The sequence below is a fragment of the Pseudophryne corroboree genome (genome assembly GCF_028390025.1).
Source record: "Pseudophryne corroboree isolate aPseCor3 chromosome 3 unlocalized genomic scaffold, aPseCor3.hap2 SUPER_3_unloc_21, whole genome shotgun sequence".
In the NCBI taxonomy this organism is placed as follows: Eukaryota; Metazoa; Chordata; class Amphibia; order Anura; family Myobatrachidae; genus Pseudophryne; species Pseudophryne corroboree.
The window spans coordinates 326,241-346,501 of record NW_026967510.1 but is presented as its reverse complement, the minus strand read 5'-3'; the positions used below and the strand labels follow the sequence as shown (position 1 = coordinate 346,501).

The 20,261-nt window shown below is 49.3% G+C and overlaps 1 protein-coding gene across 2 annotated transcripts in view; it reads right to left on the bottom strand.

The window, feature by feature from the left end:
• The window catches only part of LOC134983698 (gastrula zinc finger protein XlCGF26.1-like), a 35,330-nt gene extending 16,033 nt beyond the window's left edge, over positions 1 to 19,297 (bottom strand). For both annotated transcript variants that reach the window (XM_063949354.1, XM_063949355.1), the window contains exons 1-5: positions 19,220 to 19,297; positions 17,108 to 17,299; positions 16,190 to 16,268; positions 15,974 to 16,071; positions 15,559 to 15,814 (exon numbers count right to left, since the gene is read on the bottom strand). In XM_063949354.1, coding sequence (XP_063805424.1) covers positions 15,559 to 15,814; positions 15,974 to 16,071; positions 16,190 to 16,232 — 397 coding nt within the window. In that variant the 5' untranslated portion in view covers positions 16,233 to 16,268; positions 17,108 to 17,299; positions 19,220 to 19,297. The remainder of the gene's footprint in view (positions 1 to 15,558; positions 15,815 to 15,973; positions 16,072 to 16,189; positions 16,269 to 17,107; positions 17,300 to 19,219) is intronic.
• Between the last annotated feature and the right edge of the window lie 964 nt (positions 19,298 to 20,261).

The window sequence follows — 20,261 nt, the reverse complement described above, 5'->3', positions numbered from 1 at the left end:
CCAAGAAGGTCCAACCGACCGAGTAGAAAGGTCCTTTATGGTAGCAAGAGCTGGAAGGCCAGCCTGTACATAAGCATGTGCAATCACCATTCTAATCCATCTGGCCAGGGTCTGCTTGTGAGCTGGCCAGCCACGTTTGTGAAAAACAAACAGAACAAAGAGAGAATCCGACTTCCTGATGGGAGCTGTCCTCTTCACATAGATACAGAGAGCCCATACCACATCCAAAGACCTCTCTTTGGAAGACAAGTCAGGAGAGGCAAAGGCCGGAACCATGATTTCCTGATTAAGGTGGAAAGAGGACACCACCTTCAGTAAATACCCGGGACGTGTTCTAAGAACCGCCCGATCACGGTGAAAAATCAGATAAGGTAACCTACAAGATAAGGCACCCAAATCCGACACCTGTCTAGCAGAGACAATAGCCAGCAGAAACAATACCTTAAGGGAAAGCCACTTAAGGTCTGCAGATTCAAGAGGCTCAAACAGAGACCCTTGCAACGCCTCCAGAGCCACCGACAGGTCCCAAAGAGCCACAGGCGGGACATAAGGAGGTTGAATCCGCAACACACCCTGAGTGAACGCATGCACATCAGGTAAGGTCGCAATTTTTCTCTGGAACCAAACCGACAAGGCAGAAATATGAACATTGATGGAGGCCAGACGAAGGCCCAAGTCCAGGTCCTGTTGTAGAGGGGCCAAAAGTTTGGCCGTACTAAACTTGTAAGCGTCATAATTGTTAGATGCACACCTAGCAAAGTAAAAATTCCAGACCCTATGGTAAATCCGAGCAGAGGTCGGTTTCCGGGCCTTCAACGTGGTTTGAATGACCGCCTCAGAAAATCCTTTGGCCTTCAAGACGGAAGCTTCAAGAGCCACGCCGTCAAAGCCAATCGGGCTAAATCCTAATATACACAGGGGCCCTGAACGAGGAAATCTGGACACTGCGGAAGTAGAAGGGGATTCTCTATCGAGAGACCCTGAAGGTCTGAGAACCAATGCCATCTGGGCCACGCTGGAGCGATCAGAAGCAGGATTCCTCCTTCTTTCTTGAACTTCCTTATTACTCTGGGCAGGAGTGACACCGGAGGGAACATGTATGGCAGCCGAAAGTTCCATGAAATTGCCAGTGCGTCCACGAACGCTGCTTGAGGATCCCTTGTCCTTGCTCTGAAGACCAGAACCTTGTGATTGTGTCCAGATGCATACGGGTCCACATCTGGAAGGCCCCACTTGTCCACAAGGAGTTGAAACACTTCTGGATGGAGGCTCCACTCTCTGGCATGTACGTCCTGACGAATGAGAAAGTCCGCTTCCCAGTTTAGGACCCCCGGAATGAACACTGCCGATATGGCTGACAGATGACGTTCCACCCACTGAACAATCCGTGATACTTCCCTCAATGCCATGTGGCTTTGAGTGCCGCCTTGATGATTGATGTACGCCACCGTGGTGGCGTTGTCCAACTGTACTTGAACAGGTCTGTTCTGTATTAAATGAGGGCCAAGTTCAATGAGTGGAACACCGCCCGCAATTCCAGAATGTTTATCAGGAGGAGAGACGACTCCTTGATCCACCAACCCTGAAGGGAGTGTAGTTCCAACACAGCACCCCAACCTCTCAGACTGGCATCCGTCGTCAGAAGGACCCAGCTGAAGATCCAGAAGGGACGAACCCTGCTAAATCGTTGGTCCTGAAGCAACCAGCTCAGTGACAGATGGACCTCCAGAGACAAGGAAATCATTTGAGACCTGATCCGGTGAGGCAAGTCGTCCCACTTGGTAAGAATTAGCTTCTGCAGAGGGCAGGAATGGAATTGAGCATACTCCACCATGTTGAAAGCAGACACCATGAGACCTAGCACTTGCATTGCCGAATGTATCGACACTTGCGGACAAGATAGGAAGCATCGAATCCTGTCCTGAAGATTCAGGACTTTCTTCTGAGACAAAAACAACTGCTGGTTGTGAGTGTCCAACAACGCCCACAGGCAGGAGCAGATTGGGAACAAAAAGCATCCCTGGAAAAAATAATAATTTACTCACCGGTAATTCTATTTCTCGTAGTCCGTAGTGGATGCTGGAAAAGGACCATGGGGAATAGCGGCTCCGCAGGAGACTGGGCACAGATAAGAAAGCTTTAGGACTACCTGGTGTGCACTGGCTCCTCCCCCTATGAACCTCCTCCAGACCTCAGTTAGGATACTGTGCCCGGAAGAGCTGACACGATTAAGGAAGGATTTTGAATCCCGGGTAAGACTCATACCGGCCACACCAATCACACCGTACAACTTGTGATATTAAACCCAGTTAACAGTATGATAACAAGTGGAGCCTCTGAACAGATGGCTCTCAACAATAACCCGATTAGTTAACAATAACTAATGTACAAGTATTGCAGCAATCCGCACTTGGGATGGGCGCCCAGCATCCACTACGGACTACGAGAAATAGAATTGCCGGTGAGTAAATTCTTATTTTCTCTGACGTCCTAGTGGATGCTGGGAACTCCGTAAGGACCATGGGGATTATACCAAAGCTCCCAAATGGGCGGGAGAGTGCGGATGACTCTGCAGCACCGAATGAGCAAACTCAAGGTCCTCCTCAGCCAGGGTATCAAATTTGTAAAATTTTGCAAAAGTATTAGACCCTGACCAAGTAGCCGCTCGGCAAAGTTGTAAAGCCGAGACCACTCGGGCAGCCGCCCAAGATGAGCCCACCTTCCTTGTGGAATGGGCTTTCACTGATTTAGGATGCGGCAGTCCCGCCGCAGAATGTGCAAACTGAATTGTGCTACAAATCCAGCGAGCAATCGTCTGCTTAGAAGCAGGAGCACCCAGCTTGTTGGGTGCGTACAGGATAAATAGCGAGTCAGTTTTCCTGACTCTAGCCGTCCTGGAAACATAAATTTTCAGGGCCCTGACAATGTCCAGTAACTGGGAATCCTCCAAGTCACTAGTAGCCGCAGGCACCACAATAGGTTGGTTCAAGTGAAAAGCTGATACCACCTTCGGGAGAAAATGGGGACGAGTCCTCAATTCTGCCCTATCCTTATGGAAGATCAGACAAGGGCTTTTACAAGACAAGGCCGCCAATTCTGACACACGCCTGGCCGAAGCCAGTGCCAACAACATGACCACTTTCCACGTGAGATATTTCAGATCCACCGTTTTAAGTGGCTCAAACCAATGTGATTTCAGGAACCCCAAGACCACATTGAGATCCCAAGGTGCCACTGGGGGCACAAAAGGGGGCTGAATATGCAGCACTCCCTTGACAAATGTCTGAACTTCAGGCAATGAAAACCAATTCTTTCTGGAAGAAAATCGACAGAGCCGAAATCTGGACCTTAATGGACCCCAATTTGAGGCCCCTAGTCACTCCTGCTTGCAGGAAATGCAGAAATCGACCCAGTTGAAATTCCTCCGTTGGGGCCTTCCTGGCCTCACACCACGCAATATATTTTCGCAAAATGCGGTGATAATGTTGTGCGGTTACATCCTTCCTGGCCTTGATCAGGGTAGGGATGACTTCCTCCGGAATACCTTTTTCCTTCAGGATCCGGTGTTCAACCGCCATGCCGTCAAACGCAGCCACGGTAAGTCTTGGAACAGGCAGGGTCCCTGCTGGAGCAGGTCCCGCCTTAGCGGTAGAGGCCATGGGTCCTCTGTGAGCATCTCTTGAAGTTCCGGGTACCAAGCTCTTCTTGGCCAATCCGGGACCACGAGTATCGTTCTTACTCCTCTCCTTCTTATAATTCTCAGCACCTTGGGAATTAGAGGCAGAGGAGGGAACACATAAACCGACTGGTACACCCACGGTGTCACTAGAGCGTCCACTGCTATCGCCTGAGGGTCCCTTGACCTGGCGCAATATCTTTTTTGTTTTATTGTTGAAGCGGGACGCCATCATGTCCACCTTTGGCCATTCCCAACGGTTTACAATCATTTGGAAGACTTCTGGATGAAGTCCCCATTCCCCCGGGTGGAGGTCGTGCCTGCTGAGGAAGTCTGCTTCCCAGTTGTCTACGCCCGGGATGAACACTGCTGTCAGTGCTAACACGTGATTCTCTGCCCATCGGAGAATCCTTGTGGCTTCTGCCATTGCCCCCCTGATTCTTGTGCCGCCCTGTCTGTTTACATGGGCGACCGCCGTGATGTTGTCTGATTGTATCAGTACCGGCTGGTTTTGAAGCAGAGGTCTTGCCTGGATTAGGGCATTGTAGATGGCCCTTAATTCCAGAATATTTATGTGAAGAGAAATCTCCTGATTTGACCACAGTCCCTGGAAATTTCTTCCCTGTGTGACTGCCCCCCAGCCTCGAAGGCTGGCATCCGTGGTTACCAGGACCCAGTCCTGTATCCCGAATCTGCGGCCCTCTAGGAGATGAGCACTCTGCAGCCACCACAGTAGCGACACCCTGGTCCTTGGCGACAGGGTTATCCTCTGATGCATCTGAAGATGCGATCTGGACCACTTGTCCAACAGGTCCCACTGGAAGGTTCTTGCGTGGAATCTGCCGAATGGAATTGCCTCGTATGAGGCTACCATCTTTCCCAGGACTCTCGTGCATTGATGCACTGACACCTGTCCTGGTTTTAGGAGGCTTCTTACTAGAGACGACAACTCTTTTGCTTTCTCCTCCGGAAGAAACACTCTTTTCTGGTCTGTATCCAGAATCATCCCCAGGTACAGAAGGCGTGTCGTAGGAACCAGCTGTGACTTTGGGATATTGAAAATCCAACCATGCTGTTGCAACACTTCGTGAGAAAGTGCTACCCCCACCAACAACTGTTCCTTGGACCTCGCTTTTATCAGGAGATCGTCCAAGTACGGGATAATTAAAACTCCCTTCTTTCGAAGGAGTATCATCATTTCGGCCATTACCTTGGTAAAGACCCTCGGTGCCATGGATAACCCAAACGGCAGCATCTGGAACTGGTAGTGACAGTCCAGTACCACAAACCTGAGGTACTCCTGGTGAGGAGGGTAAATGGGGACATGCAGGTAAGCATCCTTGATGTCCAGTGATACCATGTAATCCCCTTCCTCCAGGCTTGAGATAACCGCCCTGAGCGATTCCATCTTGAACTTGAACCTCTTTATATATGTGTTCAAGGATTTAAAATTTAAAATGGGTCTCACCGAACCGTCCGGTTTTGGTACCACAAACATTGTGGAATAGTAACCCCTTCCTTGTTGAAGGAGGGGCACCTTGATTATCACCTTTTGTGAATACAGTTTATGTATAGCCTCTAACACTGCCTCCCTGTCGGAGGGAGTTTTCGGTAAGGCAGATTTTAGGAAACGCCGGGGGGGAGGCGTCTCGAATTCCAGTCTGTACCCCTGAGATACTACCTGAAAGATCCACTTGTGAGCGAGCCCACTGTGTGCTGAAATTCTTGAGACGGGCCCCCACCGTACCTGGGTCCGCCTGCGAAGCCCCAGCGTCATGCTGTGGACTTGGCGGAAACGGGGGAGGACTTCTGCTCCTGGGAGCTGGCTGTCTGCTGCAGCTTTTTTCCTTTACCTCTGCCTTTTGGCAGAAAGGACGCGCCTCTCGCTCGCTTGCCCTTATGGGGCCGAAAGGACTGTGCTTGATAGTACGGTGCTTTCTTTTGTTGGGGGGCAGCTGTCGCTGTCGCCGTGGAAACGAGGTCCGACAGACCTTCCCTAAATAACTCCTCCCCTTTATAAGGCAAAACTTCCATGTGCCTTTACGAGTCGGCATCACCTGACCACTGCCGAGTCCATAACCCTCGCCTGGCGGAAATGAACATTGCACTTACTCTTGATGCCAGCCGGCAAATATCCCTCTGTGCATCACGCATGTATAAGAGCGCATCTTTTATATGCTCTAGAGTCAGTAATATATTGTCCCTATACAGGGTATCAATATTCTCTGTCAGGGAATCTGACCACGCAGCCGCAGCGCTATACATCCATTCTGAGGCAATAGCTGGTCGCAGTATAACACCTGTATGTGTGTATATACACTTTAGGATAGCCTCCTGCTTTCTATCAGCAGGTTCCTTTAGGGCGGCCGTATCCGGAGACGGTAGTGCCACCTTCTTTGACAAACGTGTGAGCGCTTTATCCACCCTAGGAGGTGTTTCCCAACGTGCCCTATCCTCTGGCAGGAAAGGGTACGCTAACAATAACCGTTTAGAAATTACCAATTTCTTATCTGGGGAAGCCCACGCTTATTCACATACGTCATTTAATTCCTCAGATGCAGGAAAAAATAAGAATTTACTTACCGATAATTCTATTTCTCGTAGTCCGTAGTGGATGCTGGGAACTCCGTAAGGACCATGGGGGGGGATAGCGGCTCCGCAGGAGTCTGGGCACATCTAAAGAAAGCTTTAGGACTACCTGGTTTGCACTGGCTCCTCCCCCTATGACCCTCCTCCAAGCCTCAGTTAGGATACTGTGCCAAGACGAGCGTACACAATAAGGAAGGATTTTGAATCCCGGGTAAGACTCATACCAGCCACACCAATCACACTGTACAACTTGTGATCTGAACCCAGTTAACAGCATGATAATAAAGGAGCCTCTAGAAAAGATGGCTCACTACAGCAATAACCCAAATTTTTTTTTGGTAACAATAATTATGTACCAGTATTGCAGACAATCCGCACTTGGGATGGGCGCCCAGCATCCACTACGGACTACGAGAAATAGAATTATCGGTAAGTAAATTCTTATTTTCTCTGACGTCCTAGTGGGTGCTGGGAACTCCGTAAGGACCATGGGGATTATACCAAAGCTCCCAAACGGGCGGGAGAGTGCGGATGACTCTGCAGCACCAAATGAGAGAACTCCTGGTCCTCCTCAGCCAGGGTATCAAATTTGTAGAATTTTACAAACGTATTTGCTCCTGACCAAGTAGCTGCTCAGCAAAGTTGTAAAGCCGAGACCCCTCGGGCAGCTGCCCAAGATGAGCCCACCTTCCTTGTGGAGTGGGCATTTACAGATTTTTGGCTGTGGCAGGCCTGCCACAGAATGTGCAAGCTGAATTGTACTACAAATCCAACGAGCAATAGTCTGCTTAGAAGCAGGAGCACCCAGCTTGTTGGGTGCATACAGGATAAACAGCGAGTCAGATTTCCTGACTCCAGCCGTCCTGGAAACATATATTTTCCGGGTCCTGACAACGTCTAGCAACTTGGAGTCCTCCAAGTCCCTAGTAGCCGCAGGCACCACAATAGGTTGGTTCAGGTGAACGCTGAAACCACCTTAGGGAGAAACTGAGGACGAGTCCTCAATTCCGCCCTGTCCGAATGGAAAATCAGATAAGGGCTTTTACAGGAAAAAGCCGCCAATTCTGACACGCGCCTGGCCCAGGCCAGAGCCAACAGCATGACCACTTTTCCTGTGAGATATTTTAACTCCACAGATTTAAGTGGGTCAAACCAATGTGACTTTTGGAACCCAAAAACTACATTGAGATCCCAAAGTGCCACTGAAGGCACAAAAGGAGGCTGTATATGCAGTACCCCTTTAACAAACGTCTGAACTTCAGGGACTGAAGCTAGTTCTTTTTGGAAGAAAATTGACAGAGCCAAAATTTGAACCATAATGGACCCCAATTTCAGGCCCATAGACACTCCTGTTTGCAGGAAATGTAGGAATCGACCCAGTTGAATTTCCTCCGTCGGGCCTTACTGGCCTCGCACCACGCAACATATTTTCGCCAAATGCGGTGATAATGTTTTGCGGTTACATCCTTCCTGGCTTTGATCAGGATAGGGATGACTTCATCCGGAATGCCTTTTTCCTTCAGGATCCGGCGTTCAACCGCCATGCCGTCAAACGCAGCCGCGGTAAGTCTTGGAACAGACAGGGTCCTTGCTGGAGCAGGTCCCTTCTTAGAGGTAGAGGCCACGGATCCTCCGTGAGCATCTCTTGAAGTTCCGGTTACCAAGTCCTTCTTGGCCAATCCGGAGCCACGAATATAGTGCTTACTCCTCTCCATCTTATAATTCTCAGTACCTTGGGTATGAGAGGCAGAGGAGGGAACCCATACACTGATTGGTACACCCACGGTGTTACCAGAGCGTCTACAGCTATTGCCTGAGGGTCCCTTGACCTGGCGCAATACCTGTCGAGTTTTTCCCAACGGTTTATAATCATGTGGAAGACTTCTGGGTGAAGTCCCCACTCTCCCGGGTGGAGGTCGTGCTGAGGAAAACTGCTTCCCAGTTGTCCACTCCCGGAATGAACACTGCTGACAGTGCTATCACATGGTTTTCCGCCCAGCGAAGAATCCTTGCAGCTTCTGCCATTGCCCTCCTGCTTCCTGTGGCACCCTGTCTGTTTACGTGGGTGACTGCCGTAATGTTGTCCGACTGGATCAACACCGGCTGACCTTGAAGCAGAGGTCTTGCTAAGCTTAGAGCATTGTAAATGGCCCTTAGCTTCAGGATATTTATGTGAAGTGATGTCTCCAGGCTTGACCATAAGCCCTGGATATTCCTTCCCTGTGTGAATGCTCCCCAGCCTCGCAGGCTGGCATCCGTGGTCACCAGGACCCAGTCCTGAATGCTGAATCTGCGGCCCTCTAGAAGATGAGCACTCTGCAACCACCACAGGAGGGATACCCTTGTCCTTGGTGACAGGGTTATCCGCTGATGCATCTGAAGATGCGACCCGGACCATTTGTCCAGTAGGTCCCACTGGAAAGTTCTTGCGTGGAAACTGCCGAATGGGATTGCTTCGTAGGAAGCCACCATTTTTACCCAGAACCCTTGTGCATTGATGCACTGAGACTTGGCTCGGTTTTAGGAGGTTCCTGACTAGCTCGGATAACTCCCTGGCTTTCTCCTCCGGGAGAAACACCTTCTTTCTGGACTGTGTCCAGGATCATCCCTAGGAACAGAAGACAAGTCGTCGGAACCAGCTGCAATTTTGGAATATTGAGAATCCAATCGTGCTGCCGCAACACTACCTGAGATAGTGCTACACCGACCTCCAACTGTTCCCTGGATCTTACCCTTATCAGGGAATCGTCCAAGTAAAGGATAACTAAAATTCCCTTCCTTCGAAGGAATATCATCATTTCGGTCATTACTTTAGTAAAGACCCGGGGTGCCGTGGACCAGCCCTACGGCAGCGTCTGAACTGATAGTGACAGTTCTGTACCATAACCTGAGGTACCCTTGGTGAGAAGGGTAAATTTTGACATGAAGGTAAGCATCCTTGATGTCCCGAGACATCATGTAGTCCCCTTCTTCCAGGTTCGCAATCACTGCTCTGAGTGACTCAATCTTGAATTTGAACCTCTGTATGTAAGTGTTCAAAGATTTTAGATTTAGAATCGGTCTCACCGAGCCGTCTGGCTTCGGTACCACAATAGTGTGGAATAATACCCCGTTCCCTGTTGCAGGAGGGGTACCTTGATTATCACCTGCTGGGAATACAGCTTGTGAATGGCTTCCAAAACTGCCTCCCTGTCAGAGGGAGACGTCGGTAAAACCGACTTTTGGAAACGGCGAGGGGGATACGTCTCGAATTCCAATTTGTACCCCTGAAATATTACCTGAAGGATCCAGGGGTCTACTTGCGAGTGAGCCCACTGCGCACGGAAATTCATTGAGAACGGGCCCCCACCGTGCCTGAGCTTGTAAAGCCCTAGCGTCATACTGAGGGCTTGGCAGAGGCGGGAAAGGGTTTCTGTTCCTGGGAACTGGCTGATCTCTGCAGCCTTTTTCCTCTCCCTCTGTCACGAGCAGAAAAGAGGAACCTTTTGTCCGCTTGCCAACAAGGACTGCGCCTGATAATACATCGTCTTATTTTGAGAGGCGACCTGGGGTACAAACGTGGATATCCCAGCTGTTGCCGTGGCCCCCAGGTCTGAAAGACCGACCCCAAATGTCCCCTTTTTTAAGGCAATACTTCCAAATGCCGTTTGGAATCCGCATCACCTGACCACTTTACTGGCAGAAATGGACAACGCACTTATACTTGATGCCAGTCGGCAAATATTCCGCTGTGCATCACGCATATATAGAAATGCATCTTTTAAATGCTCTATAGGCAATAATATACTGTCCTTATCTAGGATATCAATATTTCCAGTCAGGGAATCCGACCACGCCAACCCAGCACTGCACATCCAGGCTGAGGCGATTGCTGGTCGCAGTATAACACCAGTATGTGTGTAAATACATTTTAGGATACCCTCCTGCTTTCTATCAGCAGGATCCTTAAGGGCGGCCATCTCAGGAGAGGGTAGAGCCCTTGTTCTTACAAGCGTGAGAGCGCCTTATCCACCCTAGGGGGTGTCTCCCAACGCACCCTAACCTCTGGCGGGAAAAGGTATACTGCCAATAACTTTTTAGAAATGATCAATTGTTATCGGGGGGAAACCCACGCATCATCACACACCTCATTTTATTTCTCAGATTCAGGAAAACTACAGGTAGTTTTTCCTCACCAAACATAATACCCCTTTTTGGTGGTACTCGTATTATCAGAAATGTGTAAACATTTTCCATTGCCTCAATCATGCAACGTGTGGCCCTATTGGAAAACACGGTTATCTACAGGAGTCAGTATCCGTGTCAGCGTCTGTATCTGCCATCTGAGGTAACGGACGCTTTAGAGCCCCTGACGGCCTACGAGACGTCTGGACAGGCACAAGCTGAGTAGCCGGCTGTCTCATGTCAACCACTGTCTTTTATACAGAGCTGACACTGTCACGTAATTTTCAACAGTACATCCACTCAGGTGTCGACCCCCTAGGGGGTGACATCACTATTACAGACAATCTGCTCCGTCTCCACATCATTTTTCTCCTCATACATGTCGACACAAACGTACCGACACACAGCACACACACAGGGAATGCTCTGATAGAGGACAGGACCCCACGAGCCCTTTGGGGAGACAGAGGGAGAGTTTGCCAGCACACACCAGAGCGCTATATATATATATATATACAGGGATAACCTTATATAAGTGTTTTTCCCTTTATAGCTGCTGTATGTTTTAATACTGCGCCTAATTAGTGCCCCCCTCTCTTTTTTTAACCCTTTCTGTAGTGTAGTGACTGCAGGGGAGAGCCAGGGAGCTTCCCTCCAACTGAGCTGTGAGGGAAAATGGCGCCAGTGTGCTGAGGAGATAGGCTCCGCCCCCTTTTCGGCGGCCTTATCTTCCGTTTTTCTGTATGTTCTAGCAGGGGTTAAATGCATCCATATAGCCCAGGAGCTATATGTGATGTATTTTTTGCCATGTAAGGTATTTGTTTTATTGCGTCTCAGGGCGCCCCCCCCAGCGCCCTGCACCCTCAGTGACCGGAGTGTGAAGTGTGCTGAGAGCAATGGCGCACAGCTGCGGTGCTGTGCGCTACCTTATTGAAGACAGGAACGTCTTCTGCCGCCGATTTTTCCGGACCTCTTCGCTCTTCTGGCTCTGTAAGGGGGCCGGCGGCGCGGCTCCGGGACCCATCCAGGCTGGACCTGTGATCGTCCCTCTGGAGCTAATGTCGAGTAGCCAAGAAGCCCAATCCACTCTGCAAGCAGGTGAGTTCGCTTCTTCTCCCCTTAGTCCCTCGATGCAGTGAGCCTGTTGCCAGCAGGACTCACTGAAAATAAAAAACCTAAACTAAAACTTTCACCAAGAAGCTCAGGAGAGCCCCTAGTGTGCACCCTTCTCGTTCGGGCACAGAGATCTAACTGAGGCTTGGAGGAGGGTCATAGGGGGAGGAGCCAGTGCACACCAGGTAGTCCTAAAGCTTTCTTTAGATGTGCCCAGACTCCTGCGGAGCCGCTATCCCCCCCATGGTCCTTACGGAGTTCCCAGCATCCACTAGGACGTCAGAGAAACTACGGGTAGTTTTTTCTCACCAAACATAATACCCTTTTTAGTGGTACCTGGGGTAATGTCAGTAATGTGTAAAACATTTTTCATTGCCTCAATCATGTAACCGGTGGCCCTATTGGAAGTTACATTAGTCTCCTCGTCGTCGACACTGGAGTCGGTATAAGTGTCGACGTCTGTATCTGCCATCTGAGGTAGCGGGCGTTTTAGAGCCCCTGATGGCCTTTGAGACGCCTGGACAGGCACAAGCTGAGTAGCCGGCTGTCCCATGTCGTCAAACCTTTTGTGTAAGGAGTTGACACTTTCACGTAATTCCTTCCATAAGTCCATCCACTCAGGTGTCGACCCCGCAGGGGGTGACATCACATTTACAGGCATTTGCTCCGCCTCCACATAATTCTCCTCATCATACATGTCGACACAGCCATACCGACACACAGCACACACACCGGGAATGCTCTGATAGAGGACAGGACCCCACTAGCCCTTTGGAGAGACAGAGGGAGAGTATGCCAGCACACACCAGAGCGCTATATATACTGGGATATCACTATACAGAGTGTTTTCCCTTATAGCTGCTTTTATATCATACACTGCGCCTAAATTGAGTGCCCCCCCCTCTCTTTTTTACCCTTTCTGTAGTGCAGGACTGCAGGGGAGAGCCAGGGAGCGATCCTTCCAGCGGAGCTGTGAGGGAAAATGGCGCCGGTGTGCTGAGGGAGATAGCTCCGCCCCTTTCTCGGCTGACTTTCCCCCGCTTTTTCTGGAAATCTGGCAGGGGTTAATTTACACCTATATAGCCCTTTGGACTATATATGGTGTATATTTGCCAGCCAAGGTGTGTTATTGCTGCTCAGGGCGACCCCCCCCAGCGCCCTGCACCCGTCAGTGACCGCAGTGTGAGGTGTGCATGAGGAGCAATGGCGCACAGCTGCAGTGCTGTGCACTACCTTGATGAAGACTGATGTCTTCTGCCGCCGATTTTCTGGACCACTTCTTGCTTCTGGCTCTGTAAGGGGGACGGCGGCGCGGCTCCGGGACCGGACGACAGAGTTTAGGCCTGTGTTCGATCCCTCTGGAGCTAATGGTGTCCAGTAGCCTAAGAAGCCCAAGCTAGCTGCAAGCAGGTAGGTTCGCTTCTTCTCCCCTCAGTCCCTCGTAGCAGTGAGCCTGTTGCCAGCAGGTCTCACTGAAAATAAAAAAACCTAAATCTAACTTTCTTTCTAGGAGCTCAGGAGAGCCCCTAGTGTGCATCCAGCTCAGCCGGGCACAAAGATCTAACTGAGGTCTGGAGGAGGGTCATAGGGGAGGAGCCAGTGCACACCAGGTAGTCCTAAAGCTTTCTTATTTGTGCCCAGTCTCCTGCGGAGCCGCTATTCCCCATGGTCCTTACGGAGTTCCCAGCATCCACTAGGACGTCAGAGAAATATGTACTAGTGGCCCCACATGGGCAGCACCAGAGGTGTAAGGTCTAGCCATGGGCCAGGGCAGCAGCACCCTCCCCCCAAGACTTTCCAGATAGTGGGCATGTCCAGCATCAAGGGGGAAGTTAAAAATAAATAAAATTACATATTATGAGCACATTATATGGTACACCTTCAGAATTTAGGAAACTATATAATTCTTTAGGTAGATATATTTTCTTGCTTATTACACCAACCGCGTATCCCAATCACTATTCACTCACTCTTATATGTCAGCCAAGCAGGCAGACAGAGCATACACTAGATCATCTGCAATCACAGGCTAAGTGGCAAAGTCATTTTCATATATGCAAATTATTTTGTATCTTATTCATTATGTCTATAAAAAGGACCACATGTCCTCAAACAAAACAGGCCCCACAGGTGCGTCGGCCTACCGGGAATCTTCCTTGCAAGCCCTATGGCCAATCCGCCTCTGCCCACAGGTGCACCATGCTCCAAGCAGGGGCCAGGGAAGATTTCTTCCAGTTGATGAGCCACCCGTGGGCTTGCAGAAACTGGATAGGCAGATGCAGATGGCGTAGGAGAGTTTCTGGGGAATTTGCCAGGATCAACAAGTCGTCCAGGTATGGTAGGATCCTGACCCCTTGACGGCGGAGCACAGCCGTCATGACCACCATAACCTTGGTGAAGACTTGCGGAGCCGTGGTCAAACCAAAGAGTAACGCCCAAAATTGGTAATGGAGGTTGCCAACCGCAAACCTCAGGTATTGCTGATGCGACATTGCAATGGGAATATGCAGGTAAGCATCCTGTATGTCCAGGGAGACCATATAATCCCCAGGTTCCAATGCCAGAACAATAGAGCGAAGAGTTTCCATACGAAACTTGGAGACCTTCACAAATTTGTTCAAGGACTTGAGGTTGAGAATGGGCCGGGAAGACCCATTCGGTTTCGGGACTAGGAACAGCGGTGAATAGTACCCCTTGCCTCTCTGAGCCAGAGGCACCTGTACTACCACTCCTGTGTCCAGTAGGGACTGTACCACCGAATGAAGAGTTTTTGCCTTTACCTGATCCGAAGGGATGTCTATCAGGCAAAATCTATGAGAGGGGCGATTTTTGAAAGATACGGTGTAACCTCAAGTGACGACTTCCCGTACCCAGGCATCGGAAGTGGTCTTCAACCATTCCTGGGTATACCCTAGAAGTCGCCCCCCCACCCTAGGATCCCCCATGCGGCAGGCAATTTAGTTTTGGAAGCAGGCTGACGGGTAGCCCAGGCCAGTTTGTGCTTATTTGGTTTGGAAGTGCGTACCTGTTTCGAGTACGCCTGACCCTTTGCTTACCCTGAAGGACAAAGGAGTACTCTTAGCCTTCGGCAACGAAGGGGCAATACTAGGTAAACACATTGTTTTAGCAGAAGCTAAGTCAGCCACTATCTTATTGAGGTCTTCTCCGAAAAGAATGTCTCCCTTAAACGGGAGTACCTCCAGGGTTTTCTTAGAAGACAGATCCACAGACAAGGACTGCAACCATAGAATCCGGCGAGCCAGTATGGACGTAGTAGAAACCTTGGCCGCCAGAATACCTGTATCCGAAGCCGCCTCCTTAATGTAATGACACGCTGTGACAATATATGACAAGCATTGTCTAGCATGATCAGAAGCGTTGGACGGCAACTCCGCCTCCAGCTCCTGAGCCCACGCTTCCACAGCTTCTGCAGCCCATGTCGCGGCAATGGTGGGCCTATGTGCAGCACCGGTTAGGGTGTAAATTGCCTTTAAACAACCCTCCACACGCTTATCCGTCGGCTCTCTCAGGGACGTGACAATAGTTACGGGCAGTGCTGAGGATACCACCAGCTGCGCCACCTGCGAATCCACTGGCGGGTGTGATTCCCAATTTTTACTTAGCTCCGCAGCGAGGGGGTAGCGAGCCAGCATCTTCTTGTGAGGCATGAATTTCTTTAAAAAGCTATTTCCTGGGGCTGCAGCACCCGTGTTGTATGCCTGCTTACTGCATGGCACCAACTACAAAACTGAGCTCCTGTGCACAAAGGTGGGGTTATAGAGGAATGGCGCTATGCATTCTGGGAAGAAGGTCAAAGCTTTGAGCCTGTTGGTGCATCGGATCAAGAGCCTACTCTACATCCCAATGTCATTCCCTGTGGAGCCCAGTGTACCCCGCAGCAGAAATACATATTCCACATTAGTCTGTACTGACAGAGGAGGGTGTAGGATAAGAGATTGCTGTAGTGACTGAGGAAGGAGAATATGTGACTTCTGTAATAAGTGTTTATTACTCACCTGTGCTGATATCTGTAGGGATCTCCTCCTCCTTACACTGCTGATCACCCCTCACATACGTCTCTTCTTCTCCCTCTGTATCTTCTGCCTTTATATCAGTCACATACGTCTCTTCTTCTCCCTCTATATCTTCTGCCTTTATATCAGTCACATACGTCTCTTCTTCTCCCTCTATATCTTCTGCCTTTATATCAGTCACATACGTCTCTTCTTCTCCCTCTGTATCTTCTGTTTTAATATTAGACAGACGTTCTACCTACAAATAAAATAACAAAACCTATAATGACATTTGCATACAGTCAGGTTAAACTGAGGTGAAACAATATAATATCAGTGTATAAGACGCACAGCTCCTCTACAGATCATATAGTGACAGTCACTTTGGTATATTGGGGAGACCCTAAATACCGCCTACCTGATCCTCCTGTGGGATCCTGTGATTCTCCTCTGTACAATCCTGGGAATACAGGGGACGGGGACATCTCTCTGGGGTATCTCTGTTACTGGGCCCATCTATAGGAGACACACAGTGACTGAGTACAGTGTATATATGTGATTATCAGGTGATGTGTGTATATAGGGGCCCCCATACCTGCTCTCCCCTGTACAATACATGACAGTCTCCTCTTACCCAGTGATGTGAGGGGCCGGTGATTCTCCATCATCACGTCCATGTAAAGACCCTTGTGTTCCTCTATATACTCCACCTCCTGCATGGAGACATAGACAGTGACATCCTGACACCTTATAGGAACCTGACACACACAGTGATACAGTCATCACCCAGACACATCCCCTGGTGTTACTGTATAATGCTCCATTCCCAGCAGTCACCTCTCCAGTCATCACCCAGACACATCCCCTGGTGTTACTGTATAATGTCCCATTCCCAGCAGTCACCTCTCTAGTCATCACCCAGACACATCCCCTGGTGTTACTGTATAATGTCCCATTCCCAGCAGTCACCTCTCCACACATCACCCAGACACATCCCCCAGTGTTACTGTATAATGTGCCATTCCCAGCAGTCACCTCTCCAGTCATCACCCAGACACGTCCCCTGGTGTTACTGTATAATGCCCCATTGCCAGCAGTCACCTCTCCAGTCATCACCCAGACACGTCCCCTGGTGTTACTGTATAATGCCCCATTCCCAGCAGTCACCTCTCCAGTCATCACCCAGACACATCCCCTGGTGTTACTGTATAATGCCCCATTCCCAGCAGTCACCTCTCCAGTCATCACCCAGACACGTCCTCTGGTGTTACTGTATAATGTCCCATTCCCAGCAGTCACCTCTCCAGTCATCACCCAGACACGTCCTCTGGTGTTACTGTATAATGCCCCATTCCCAGCAGTCACCTCTCCATTCATCACCCAGACACATCCCCTGGTGCTACTGTATAATGCCCCATTCCCAGCAGTCACCTCTCCAGTCATCACCCAGAAACATCCCCCCGGTGTTACTGTATAATGTCCCATTCCCAGCAGTCACCACCCAGACACGTCCCCTGGTGTTACTGTATAATGTTCCATTCCCAGCAGTCACCTCTCCTTTCAGCAGCTGAATGATCTTGTTGGTGAGTTCCAGGATCTTCTGGTCACTGTGTCTCTCATGTATCAGTGAGTGAGGTGGAGGCACTGTGATGGGGCTGTGGGTCGTGCTTAGTCCGCCTGACACACGAGGATGGCTGCTGGGTGTCTCACACTCACCAGATATCTTCTTCACTACTGTGTAACCCTGCAAAATGGGGAGACATCAATATAGCTGCAAATACTCCCAGATCCCCTCACTTCCCCAGTCACGTCCCTGTATTATTACTAGAGATATAAGTTATGTCACGGTGATGCTCACAGATCCCCTCACCTCCCCAGTGATATTTCTGTATTATAGCTATAGATATAAGTGATGTCATAGTGACACTCCCAGATCCCTTCACCTCCCCAGTCATGTACCTGTACTACAACTATAGATATAAGTGACATCACTGTGATGGTCCCAGATCCCATCACCTACCCAGTCATATTCCTGTATTATTACTATAGATATAAGTAATGTAAATGTGACGCTCCCAGATCCCCTCACCTCCCCAGTCATGTCCCTGTATTATTACTATAGATATAAGTGATGTCACTATGATGCTCCCAGATTCCCTCACCTCCCCAGTCATGTCCCTGTATTATTACTATAGATATAAGTGATGTCACTGTGATATTCCCAGATGCCCTCACCTCCCCAGTCATGTCCCTGTATTATTACTATAGATATAAGTGATGTCACTGTGATACTCCCAGATCCCCTCAGCTCCCCAGTCATGTTCCTGTATTATTATTATTAGTATTATAGATATAAGTGATGTCACTGTGATATTCCCAGATGCCCTCACCTCCCCAGTCATGTTCCTGTATTATTATTATAGATATGTTATGTCACTGTGACACTCCCAGGAGTCTGATATACATTTACTTCATACTGCTCCAATTATCAGCTGATACACATGCCAGGGATATTACGGTCTCTGCTTTAATACATCCTAGATTTTGAGCAATATTTCCAATCCCCACAGTATCCCTTATCCAAAATGCTTGGGACCAGAGGTATTTTGGATATTGGATTATTCCGTATTTTGGAATAAATTGCATACCATAATGAGATATCATGGTGATGGGACCCAAGTCTAAGCACAGAATGCATTTCTGTTACATATAGACCTTATACACACAGCCGGAAGGTAATTTTAGCCAATATTTTTTTATAACTTTGTGCATTGAACAAAGTTTGTGTACATTGAGCCATCAAAAAACAAAGGTTTCACTATCTCACTCTCACTCAAAAAAGTCTGTATTTCGGAATATTTGGATATGGGATAATCAACCTGTAGTAATAATAATAACGACACTAAAGGCTGCACCCCAGTATAACAATAATAACAGATGTATTTAAAAGCAGGACACCACAGACCATTCCTCCTGTATTGTAGGAAATCACCATCACTCCCAATGTATAATAATAATACCAGGACACCACAAGCTGCTGTCCCTGTATAATAATAACCGTACACAAAAACCTGCTCCCCCTGTATAACACTAATAACAACACACCCCATTCTGCTCTCCCTTTATATTAATAATAAAATCACACAATAGGCTGTTCCCCCAGAAAAAATATAATAGGACACTACAAGTCGCTCCCCCTGTATAATAATAACAGGACACCACATGCTGCTCCTCTGTATAATAATAATAACAGGACACCACAAGCTGCTCCCCCTGTATAATAATAATAATAACAGGACACCACAGGCTGCTCCCCCTGTATAATAATAATAACAGGACACCACAGGCTGCTCCCCCTGTATAATAATAATAACAGGACACCACAGGCTGCTCCCCCTGTATAATAATAATAATAACAGGACACCACAGGCTGCTCCCCCTGTATAATAATAATAACAGGACACCACAAGCTGCTCCCCCTGAATAATAATAATAATAACAGGACACCACAGGCTGCTCCCCCTGTATAATAATAATAACAGGACACCACAGGCTGCTCCCCCTGTATAGTAATAATATCAGGACACCACAGGCTACTCCCCCTGTATAGTAATAATATCAGGGCACCACAGGCTGCTCCCCCTGTATAGTAAGACGCCATTACCTGATCTCCACGTACACTGCGAGGCAGCAAGCAGTCGATGAAAACTCACTTCCTGTATGTGGAACGCACAGTCCGGAAGTAAGGTGGAACGCACAGTCAGGAAGTAGGGCATGATTGGCAAAGGCTGCTTTCTGGTTATTGGCCCCTCCCCTCTACACCACGCCCGCACCTCCGCCCCCAGTAATATTTAAACCATAAAAGTCCTCAGTGCAGGAGGCCGGCGGCCATTTTCTTATAGACCAGTCCGGCAGCAGCAATAAGAACAAACCGCAATAGATTCCCTGACGGTCTAGTGACGTCAGGAGCGGCGGCCATTTTCCCCTGGTCTGAGCTCCGCCTTCCTTCTATCATTCCCACAAGGCAGCAGGAGCAGAGAGCAGCCATTGCTGTGTCTGGCAGCAGGTAAAGATATTATTATTATTATTCTATAGGCTGAGCAGCTCTGGTGTCAGGTTCTGTACTACAGGGGGAGCAGCCTCTGGTGCCTTGTTATAGTGCAGCTGGAGCAGCCTCTGGTGCTGCATTATCCCTGTACAGGTGGCTGACACTCTAGTGTCCTATTACTGTAATACAGGTGACGCAGACCCCGCCGTTACCGTGATACAGGTGGAGCAGACCCCGCCATTACCGCAATACAGGAGGTGCAGACCCCGCCGTTACCGTAATACAGGTGGCGCAGACCCCGCCGTTACCGTAATACAGGTGGCGCAGACCCCGCCGTTACCATAATACAGGTGGCGCAGACGCCGCCGTTACCGTAATACAGGTGGAGCAGACCCCGCCGTTACCGTAATACAGGTGTCGCAGACCTCGCCGTTACCGTAATACAGGTGACGCAGACCCCGCCGTTACCGTAATACAGGTGGAGCAGACCCCGCCGTTACCTTAATACAGGTGACGCAGACCCCGGCGCTAACGTAATACAGGTGGTGCAGACCCCGACGTTACCGTAATACAGGTGGCGCAGACCCCGCCGTTACCGTATTACAGTGGCGCAGACCCCATAGTTACCGTAATACAGGTGGCGTAGACCCCGTAGTTA